The 11,269-nt window shown below is 42.6% G+C and overlaps 1 protein-coding gene across 5 annotated transcripts in view; it reads right to left on the reverse strand.

Moving 5' to 3' along the window:
- Positions 1-9,426, reverse strand: part of Aff2 (ALF transcription elongation factor 2) — a 484,064-nt gene extending 474,638 nt beyond the window's left edge. For all 5 annotated transcript variants that reach the window (XM_070039611.1, XM_070039608.1, XM_070039612.1 and 2 more), the window contains exon 1: positions 9,369-9,426. In XM_070039611.1, the coding sequence (XP_069895712.1) occupies positions 9,369-9,415 (47 nt within the window). In that variant the 5' untranslated portion in view covers positions 9,416-9,426. The remainder of the gene's footprint in view (positions 1-9,368) is intronic.
- Between the last annotated feature and the right edge of the window lie 1,843 nt (positions 9,427-11,269).

The raw sequence follows: 11,269 nt of genomic DNA on the forward strand, positions 1-11,269 counted from the left end.
ATGCAGTATTGAAGGAAGTAAGAAAGCATCATCCAGCTGAGGTAAACGTGTGTTCAGTGCAGTGTACAAGTACAGAGGAAGGAAGTGTGATCAGACTACAACCAAGTACATGAGTTGAAGGTGTACAGGAAGCTTGAAGGACTGCTGCTTCCCAGAGGTAGGGCTGAGTTATGAAGGTTCATGTAGCCAGATAAACAATTATTTGGTGGCCAACGAACTAATGGAAGCACAGATGTCAACAATAATCAGATGGTACCAACTCACTTTCCAGGAAAAAAGAAAATGCACATAGTACCATATGGGCACACATCAAAAAGTACTTGATTCTTTTTTTAGAAAAAGGAGAAAGAGCAAATGATGCAAGGCAATTTGGATGTATCTCAAGAGCCACAATATATACTTTCTTTTGGCAGTAATAGTGCCAATTTATATAAGTTCATTTTGATTGCTTCAGGCAAATACATTTGAATTTGATACTTCTTTTAATACACTGGGTAAATATTTCTTTTTTTTTTTTTTTTTTTTTGGGTCCGGTCGTGGGGCCTGAACTCTGGGCCTGGGCCCTGTCCCTGAGCCCTTCAGCTCAAGGCTAGCACTCTACCACTTGAGCCACAGCGCCACTTCCGGTTTTTTTCTTTTTGCTTATGTGGTGCTGAGGAATCGAACCCAGGGCCTCAGGCATGCAAGGCAAGCGCTCTACCACTGAGCCACCTTCCCAGCCCTGGGTAAATATTTCTGTACGTTAGACTGTCAGTCACTGAGGGTTGTATGGCCATACATCAGTAAACACTGGTGAGTTTTAGGGATACTACCCTGTTCCCACAGCAAGAGAACCGTGGCTGTTGTGTGATGAATGCTAAATACTGTCAAACCAGGTAACCTATGATTCAAACTCAACTGTCTCAGGTTGACTGTTGGGTGCTCCAATTCTTCTAAATTTCTGCCATTCTACTTCTGTCTGGATTGTGTTAGCATATTGAAAGAGTTTCTTGAACCCAAAGAATGACTTCACTTCCTCCACCTCAATTTCTTTGTTTGTTTGCACTCTTATTTTACTCTATTTCCTCAAATCAAATTCTAGACTTGAGTGTCAAGTATATGAGGCAAGAGGTCATCTTTTATATTATCCTCTTGACCTTCTAAAATTGACTAGCAAATGGCTAGGTATTCTGAACAAGTCATCTTCAGATGCTGGACCTCAGTCTCCTCATCCATGTTATGAGAAAAGAGACCAGATGATCCTGAAGGACCTGCCAGCCTTTAAACAGTAGGCTCTAGGAATTGATTAATGCCTACACACTAGAGCCAAGCACTTTGCCAGCAAATAAATAATAGCTAATTGATGAGACCTCTCCATGACATTTCATCAGAGACATCCATCATGCTGAATCTAATTTAGTTACTGTGGCTGTGCCGACCTGGCATGAAAACAATTGGTCCCTTTGGAAAATTAATTTGTTCAAAAATTAGTTGACTGACATCCTGGAGAGGGAAATAAAGCCTATGTGACTGCATTTTTTGTTGTTCAACAGGTAGTTAGGTCATGATGTACATGTTGCCACCATCAGAAGGTTAAACTGACCTCATAATACACTCATTCTGAGTGGTTCATTTGATCAAAGCATACTAGACATCCCCCAAAATAGGAAGATACTAGACCCCTAGAAAAGTGTCTTCCTTTGATTGTTGAAGCTTAGAATGCAATTTCTGCATCACCCTTAGGCCAGTAGAGTTCTATTTATTTATGTAAAAATAAAACCCACCTCGATATTATTTCCCAAAGTATATGCTGCCTAGAAAACTCTGATACCAGAAATAGAGTTTCATAAAGGTCACCAAGGGAAATGGTGCCTGCTTCTGTGATCTGGTTTTCCCTGAAGAAGAGAGATGATGCTAAGAACGATTATTTGGACATTTAACAAAACAAACCATTCTTCATCGAATGGAAGTAATGTGGGCTTTTTTCTTTTCTTTTTTCCCAGTGACTGGAACATTGAAAAAATCAGCAGATGAGTGATGTTGACTTTGTAATGAAAACAAAGCCCATTTTCTTAGTATATTCCTGAATATATGGCTTTTATACCATATAGCATACCAACTGAAGAATCGAATCAAAGATTACCTTAAATCAATAGCTGATTTTCTTTTTCAATCGAAGGAAATGCATATATATATATATATATATATATATATATATATATATACACACACACACATGTATTTATTTATTTAAATCTCATTCCATAAACCAGGCAATCCATAATCGAAATCAGATTCTAGTGCTATTGTCAGCTCTGTTTAAATCATACCATTTTATTTAAGCTCTCAGATCATTTTTCTCAGCTCAGTAAGTAGGTAGATATTACCAGCTAAGGTCATCAAAAAGATTTACTTTTAAATAAATTCACTAATTCAGAGAATCACCTCTCCACAGCATAGTGTAGCTTGCTTTGAACATGCATATAAAATTTCATTAAAGTGCAACATAAAAGTTTAACATTAGAAGAACCCAGTGCTGGACCTTTGTTTAATAGTCCTGATAATTTATGGTGTGGATCTGCTACAGTTAAGTAGAAAAACAGCCTTCTCATGATGAAATACAAGTCATAAAGGCTGAACTCAAAGAAAGCTGGAGGAATCCCAACCGTCCAATCACTCATCTCTTCTTCAGATTTTTGTCACACATTCTTCTTTAACGTTTTCTGTGTGGATTGAGACACAATACCAGCCCTTGATTCTGGTATCCCTATTCTTTAGAAGTTATTACTTCACATTTCCTTTTCCCCTAAACATAGTTTGGAATTCATAGAAATTCTGCATTTTAGATCACACCTATAGCATTGTTTGTAATTCAGTCTTTTCCTACTGGGTTTCTTTTGTAACTCTTATTTTTTTCTTTTCATTTTCTGCAAAGGAAATCAGACTAAGAAGATCTAAAAGGAATAAAAAAATTAAAAGAATCAGAGGGCCAGTACTGTCACCAGATTTACTAAAAAATTATTTTGGATCGACATATTGATTTGCCTGAAACAGTTTTGAGCCAAGTGTGTCTCTAACATCAATTGAAAGATGAATACTGAGTACCTGCAATATGACAGTCCTGGCTAGATGATGCAAGAGGGCATCCTACCATCTCCTAACAAAGCAAGGTGGATATTTAATCACATATAGCCAAATACAAGAATGGTCATGTAGCAAAGAACAATAAACACACAGCCAAAAATGATGCGTTTACTGTGCCAACTAAAACAAGTCTAAACTTCAGTTTTCTTATCTATAAAACAGAGTTAATACCAACGCTCATGAAATCTCAAGGTCCTGATGAAGATCAAAGCAAATAATACATGTTGTAAATGTAAAAGAAGTATTTAGCCATAAATGTTCAAATCTACCTATCCCCAGCTGTGAGACTGCAATTCTATTACACTATGGTTATTTTTACGGTCAAGTACCAAATTTTCAAAATCCGAGCATTCAAATTTAAGTGGAAAGCTTTCAAAGGCTCTTTTTCCTTCCTCCTCTGTGTGTGTGTGTGTGTGTGTGTGTGTGTGTGTGTGTGTGTGTGTGTGTGTGTGTGTGTGTGTGTGTAACTTTCATCACTACTACAATTTGAGTGTTTCACTGTATTCCAAATTCTGGAAAACATGACAGTGCATATACTATGTGTATACTATATGTGTGCATGTGTGTATACCGACATACATTTCATTCAAGCATTCTCATTACTAGGTTAGATATAAAAGAAGTGGCAATGAAAGGGTGCAAGGGTGACTATGATCCAGGTATTATTACGTACATGCATGCAAATGTCATGGTAAACCCATTATTTTGCAAAATTAAATAAACACTAAGCAAAAGGGAAAATAAGTGCCAAAAGATTGCATTTGTACACAATTTGTTCTTTCTTAATTACAGGGACTAAAACAGATTTCTGGGTGTAGCCAGAAATTGTATGAAAATTCCAAGTACGTTCTTTAATACAAGTATAATATACAGTCTGTCCATGAAATACATCTATCCATGTATTTCAAAGACAGCTAAATATCCACACAAATTAATATTCAGTGTGCTTTTATGGAAAAGACTATGGAAATCTGGGACTTGTGGATTTCTGAGCAAGCTGTGCAACAGGTTGTATAGACTTGGACATGTCACAGGATTGTTTAGGATCCACCATGCTCATTTATAAGGATGGCAATAACACCTGTGCATTCTAACTCACAATGATCAATTGAGATGGCATGTGGAAGGAAGAATATTCCATGTGTTGGAAAGGCTCACAATCAAAAATGTCCTTGTTTGATGGTAAAGCCTCTGGGGTCACCGAAATGTGAATTGAATCGCCAAGGAGCAGTGATCTCTGAAAATAGTCATAACAGGTCCTGTTTTATACATTTTCAAATGATTAAGTGAGGTTGAATGTTTTTCAAAATGTTGTCCAGATCCAGGAGTAGAAAGTACATGCTGAAATTACAGTAGGAATGGTCAAAGTGAGCCATATGCCAGGTTAAAGGCAGATACTCCCTTCTCTAACGTGTGGTCTTGACTTTTTAATCAGCAGCACACTGCTTTCCATTTGCCAGTAAACACCTTTTTCAACCTCTTGTCCTTTATTCCATAGCAACCACAATAAGAAAGACAAAATTAAAAGTGAAAAATGTAATCATTGCATGAATTGTTTTGTCTACATGACAACCTAATCAAGTACATGCCCTCTTTGAGGCATGACCTACAGTTCAAAAGTCTTAGGGACACAGCTTCTAGATTTTTCCAGAGATGGCCAGTTTATTAGAGAATTTTGAAATTATGCTAAATATGTGCAAATTTTGTTTGCAATAAATACCATTAGCTAAGAATGATGAGCATGAAATAAAGGTTCATTACATTAAAACCGTTTTTATTCTACAAGAATTCACATGTTTCAATACAATATAATTTTTATCCATCTACAAAATGCTTAAATGTTTGGAATATCATTTATGTCCATAATGACAGATTTATTTTTGAGGCAGTCATTCTCAATCTTGATTTGTATATTTTAAAGTTGTTAAATGCTTGACTGAATCATTAGCAAAACAATTCATGTATCATTAAACTGATTTCTAACATGAGATAATTTTCTTCCTTGCCCAGTAGATGTGCCTTTTAAGATTTACTAAAATAGCTTTGATTCTTTAGGCGATGGATTGTGGGAGGTGGTGGCAAGAGGCACTAATTTCACCATTCTTCAATTGCTCCTCCCTATACATTCCCTGAAGAATTATCAACAGAAAAATGGTTTGCTGAGTGAATATTCAAGCACACTGGAAAATCCACACTGTATTAGGAAAAGACACAGACCATAGAAAGTTTTCCTTTTAATGAACCACAGAAGCCAGGGAGGAGGAAATAAAAGAAGGTAGAAAACAGAAATCCTGGAAAGCTCCAAGCCTTAATGAAAATGAGACCTTCTCCCCTACACACACCACAGTGCACAGCCCCTAATTGCTAACCGTCGTGTTTCCTTTATGTCCCACACTTTCCCAACTTTGGGCAGTTCTGTTTTGTTTAAGTGGAAGGCGCAGCTATGCAAGCCTCAGAAGACCTGTGCACAGGAGCCGGCAATGCATGGCAACAGCGGGGCCGCTGGGGTGCCTGGGCCATGCCCAGCTGGAGCTGGAACAGTTCACTTTTGTCTGGAGAGCAGACCCTCTCCTGGCTGGTTCCAACAAGGCCAGGAAAAGTGGGGAAAGTGGGAGCTGTTCAGCCAGGCCCTGGGGGCGGCTTCACTCAAGGAGTAGCCTGGCCCACACATGGCCCCCTTCTCAGCCTTGACAGTCCTACACAGACCTTTGAACTTTCTATTTATATAACAGTTTAGTGAGTTTAGTCCCTTCCTGTATAAATGCCTGCTTGCAATCGCGCCACTAATTAGGCTACTTGTGAGACATCACATAAAACCACAAACAAGTGACGCAGTCCTTCTCAGTGGAAAGCAAGCCACTGTCACAATCACTTACCTACAATTTTCACCACAATCTTGAAGAGTTTGGTTTTATTCCTGTGACCGTTTTAGTTTTACTTTTTTAATCTTAAGAATGTATACTTTTCTACATTTACTTCTGTTCTTCCTTTTCTCTGTATTTTATATATATAAAAAAGACAAATGCTTCATCAAGAGCCTTCGCCTGTTGGAAAGCAATAGTTAATCAATACTCTGGAGACGGGTGCTCACAGACCTGGGACCTTGCATAATTCATACACTTTTCTGAATTTTTTTTGTCCCTTTTAAGTGAGATTAATGACTTCATCATCACTAGTAAACAAGTCCAAATCTAGCCATATGACCTACAGATCCTTCAACCATTTACTTAATTGATCACCACAGGCTAATCTATGGAATTATTTAGACAATGAATTGGATCTTTTTAATAAATCCATTTACCCTTGTTCAAGAGCAAGTGATGTCTCTAGCACATACTCACATCTTTGCCTTCCTTTCACTTCATACAGAGGTTCATATGCAACACAAATACAGGTGAACATTGCTCATGCATCCAGCAATCTTTAAAGAACTTGAGATATGTCCCTTTAATGGAGTGCAAAGCATGACCTATTAAGTTACTGTTGCAGTCTGTAAAAATTCAGTGATGTGTTGCATTAGACATGTGGGCACTGCTCCTACCTGCATACTGACTGTATCATTCATATCCTGTGCTGTTCATGTGTATTTGTGTATGTTTATAAATGGGTGCTCATTTTTGCCTTATTACAATCAAGTGCTTGCAAATATATACATATATATATATATATATATATATAATATATTTCTTTTTCCTGGTGTGTGTTCAGCGTTTCTTTATTATGTCTAGGAAAAGCACTTTGTTTCTAAGCTGTCCTGTTCAACTCCTTTTCAGACATCTAGGCTGGGAGTAGAGGTGGTTCCAAACCCACTGCTTCACAAGTGAACAGGCTCAATGCAAATGAGCTCCTTAAGTTTGCAACCACCTTTGCCCTCCTCTGTCCTTTTGAGAGCTTAGGGGAAATGTATGGTGCCACTTAAGGCAACTATATCTTCTTAAGGAATGTTAGTGAACATATAATGAATATATAAATGGTATTGATTGTTATCCAGAGAGAATTTGAATAGGTACCAATATTAATTAAAGAGAATGTGGAGCTTTTTAGTTCATGCACCCTTGTCACAGTGGTAGTCCTTTTCTCTATGGAGGTATAGGCAAGACAGAAGCATAAGTATTTGGTCAGGTATATCAACAGAGATGTATAAGCAGAATTGCCCCTTTAAAAAAAGAGAATTGCCTTTTAATAATCAATTGTCCTGGGTCATGTATTCAGAGCAAGGAGATTGGTTTGTTTATGCAGGTATATTAGAGAAATTAATTATTATTTTACAACATAGCCACCAAGTGATCAAGTTGACATGGTCTTTAACTGATGTGATACAGTTATGTGTCTGGAAGCAAATAGATTTTGTATTTTTCTTATGAAAACGTAGCTTCCCCAAAAGGGGAGAAGACACTTTCCTGAAAATCAGAAATTAAGCATAAAAGAACGCATCCTCTTGATATTTTTAATTGCCTATGGGTAAGATTAAATGAGAATTAAAACAATAAAATATACACTTTGGAAACCTCATGCTTTGGATATGTATAACATTTAAACTATACCCATGAAATCAATTGTACGAATATCTATTGAATTAACGTTGTTATCCATATCTTATACTAGGTAAATTGTATGCAGATAGATAATGCTGTGGTTTTCCCTTGTCCGTAAAATAAATTAGTAAAGCAGGGTAAAGGCTGTGTTCGAACGATGATGTTTGGTTGAGAAGTAATTTTCCTGTGATTTTTTTTTTATTTTCAAATAATTGCAATGAGATTCTTTTAAAGAAAATATACAGCAATTTTTTGCAGAGGTGATAAAACCTCACATGGTTTCTAAAGGTTTAACAGATTAATACTGATAAAGCATGATGTGTGCTTTAAAGCTTTATGGAGAATTACTGTAAAATCAAATGTAACGTTCGGTTATCTTGGATTTGCAACTAAAGGTGTCATGCTTCGCAAATGAAGCTAACTAGTCAAGCGTTTGCGTTTGACCCCCTTTTTTGAAAGAAAGAAATCGCCTAAAAGATCACACCCACATGAGAAATACTCGTAAAAAGAAACAGCGAGCATTCACAGTCGATGTCGATGACCAGTTAATAGTTGAACGCTGCAGATCTGGGACTATTGGTGGGCAGTGCCTATTAGCCTAACTACATTTTGAATAAAGGCAAAAACGAAGAGTGCCATTGGAAGTCCTTGGTGCCGCACCCTCTGTCCATATCTAATTGTTTGGGCTTGTGGGAATAACCTGACAAGTTAAAATGTTCTGGCAAATAGGTGAGGAAGTTTTTAGAAAGTTAATCGATACGTGGCCCCCGCATGGATGCATGTGCGCCCGCGCATCACATAGAGTAACAAGTTTCTGGTTCTATAGCCTCCGTTGCACCATTTCCAAATCCGTGTGCAACTTTCGGGTTATTTTGTGGACATTGTAATAAACCTTGCAATCTTTGATATGTGTCCCTGCTCCGAACCTATGGCGATTTCCCACAGAGAAGGACAGGGGTGCAGACTGTAGTGAAATGTGTACGGATCTCCTCCTGTCTATTTCACCGTAGCCAAGTTTAGGGGGCAACTTTAAAAAGCCTCAGTCAGGAAAGCCCAGCGGCAAAGCCTGCCCGACTTGAACTCCCTGGCGTGATGGTCCCTGAAGACGCCGTGCGGGAGTGCGGGAGTGCGGGGAACTTGTGCGCCGCGGGCTTTGAAGAAGGTGTGCCCGCCGCTGCGCCCGCAGGGGATGGAAGTGGCAGCCTCCGGGGCGTGGGGGTGGGGGGCTGTGGCCACCGATCAAGCTGTGGGTGGCTGTCGGCACCTGGCTTCCCCCGGGCCTCCCCCCGCCCGCCAGGGAAGCTGGGCACCTGGAAAGTTGAGGCATTACAGAAGGGCCGCACGCAAAACGTCAGGAGCCGACCCTGGGAGCCGCAGCGCAGAAGAGCCAGGGTGGGAGGTCGGGCAGCGCCGCGGCCCCCCCAGGAGTGGAATGGATGTGATGGGGGAAACGACAACTCTTAGCGCTCCATCAACGCAAGCTCGCCCCTTCCCCATCCCCGCCTCACTCCCGCTACCCGCACCTCCCCCTATCCGGAGTGCCCCACAAGGAGTCAACGCGGCTAGGGCTAGAGGTGAGAGGGTGACTGGAGCGAAAGGGGGGGGTGCCCCCATCCTTGTCTTTAGCTTCTCTTTTAACAAAGGCGAAAAGCCCGCATCCCGCCGGGGCGCCCCTACGCATCCAAGGACAGAACGAAATTGAGCACCTACCACTGCTGCTCCAACTCCCAGTCCCTGAAAAAGTCGAATAGATCCATAGCGGCGGCGGCGGCGGCGCCCGTCCCTGCTCGCTGCGGACTGGCGCGGCGCTCGGCGCGGCGGCGGCGCTGGCGGCGGCGGCGTCCGTGCTCCGGGCGGCGCGGTTCTCCGGCCCTCCCGCCTGCTTACAAAAAGTGCCGGAGCCGCATGTGCGGCGCCGGCGGGCTGCGGAGGTGCCTGGTCCTGCGCCCGGTGAGCGGTGTCGGTAGTGGCGAAGGCACGGGGCGGACGAGCCCTTGGCTAAAGCCGCTCGCTCGGCACCGCTTGCGCCGCGGCTGCCTGAGCGCCCAGCGCCCTGAAGGCTGCGGCGGCGGCCGCGGCGGGCGGATACCAGCACGACCGCCCGCCTGGCAGGCTGCGGGCGAGTGGCTGCGGCGGAGGCGGGGACGGCCGGGGGAACGCCAGCGGCGCGGTGTGGCGCGGCAGTTGGGGCGGCAGCAGCGGCGGCGGCGGCTGCACAGGCGGCGGCGGCAGCATCACACACTTACACACTCACAGGGGGCGGAGCCTGGGCAGCTCGAAGCCGCGACATGGAGCAGGCACGTTATCATCGCTGGATCTGGCAGGGACTCCACCGGCCGGCCCGCCACCCTGCACCGTGTCAAAATCAACCAATGGCAGCGACCACCAAGCAGGGGACAACACACCCTGCCCAGCACCCACATGCAGTTGCAGGGATACAAAGACGGGACCCCAGGAGCTATGGCTTGGGAGGTGGGAAGGGGGAGTGCAGATTGGTTCCCATTTCGCAGTCCCCACCACTGGGAAGGAAGTGTTTGTCAACATAAAACAAGGTGCAACCACCTCAGGGGTACGGTACACCCCCTACTGCGGACCCGCGCAGTCCCTACTCGCACGTGCTGTCAGAACCTGAGCACCCGAGCAAACTTTTGAATGGTGATATCCCTGTCGTTCGCGTCGCACAGCACGCGCGTCCGTGGAGGACAAGGCGGTCACCTTCAACGTCCCCGCAGCGCGGGGGAAGTCCCAACTGTAAAGAACAACGCGGTGCCCTCCTGGGCTCAGGAACCACCAAGCACTTAGTAGGTCAATTAGCTGTGGGTCCCGCATTGAGTGAGCTGTTACTCCCAAACAACAGCCTCTGAATGCTTGTCGGCTTTGGGGTTTGATCGGGGAAAATTAGGTTGCACCATTACCATCCCTGACAGCCTTGGGCCGCAAGCTTTCTGTACTCCCCTCTGGAAAAAAAAAAAAAAAAAAAAAAAAAAAAAAAAAAAAAAAAAAAAAAAACCTTGGCCTGCATGTGTGCCCAAGATCCCACGCACAGACTGCTGGTTTCAGAATCAGCCTCTGCACATGCAAGGCTTCATACAATTCCTCTCTGTCTTTCAGCCTCCCTGTGTAGTCCAAGGAAAACGGAGTCTCTTAAGCAAGTCCCTCAAGACAAAAGTTTCCTGGACTCCTCAGAATAAAGGGGTGCGGTGGGGCGATGTCTGATAGTTCAGACGCTTAGGCGCTCTAGAATAGACAACATCTGCTTTGCCTCTCTCCTGTACTTGTATTGGCTCACTGTTCAAATCCTAGGGGTCAGATTCTGAGGAAGACCAGTAGACTGAGCACTGACAGAACAGATTGATGGGGGTTGTGTGATTGCAGAAAGTCATCTCTCTACATGTCTTGCTTTGGCAAACTAAACATGTGACCCAGTACTCTTCTGACTCATTCTACTCTTCTTTCCCTCTCTGAAGAATCTTCTGGACTCATATTGGCTCATATTCTCAAAACCAGGCAAATACCATTTCTTTACTTTTTTTTTGTTCCACAATGTACTCAAATCTCTGCTGGATAATTTGTTCAATATATTTCCCCTAGAGAGGAAATTCAGATCGGAA

Source organism: Dipodomys merriami, unplaced genomic scaffold (genome assembly GCF_024711535.1).
Source record: "Dipodomys merriami isolate MVZ:Mamm:240054 unplaced genomic scaffold, mDipMer1.0.p SCAF_3, whole genome shotgun sequence".
Taxonomy (NCBI): domain Eukaryota; kingdom Metazoa; phylum Chordata; class Mammalia; order Rodentia; family Heteromyidae; genus Dipodomys; species Dipodomys merriami.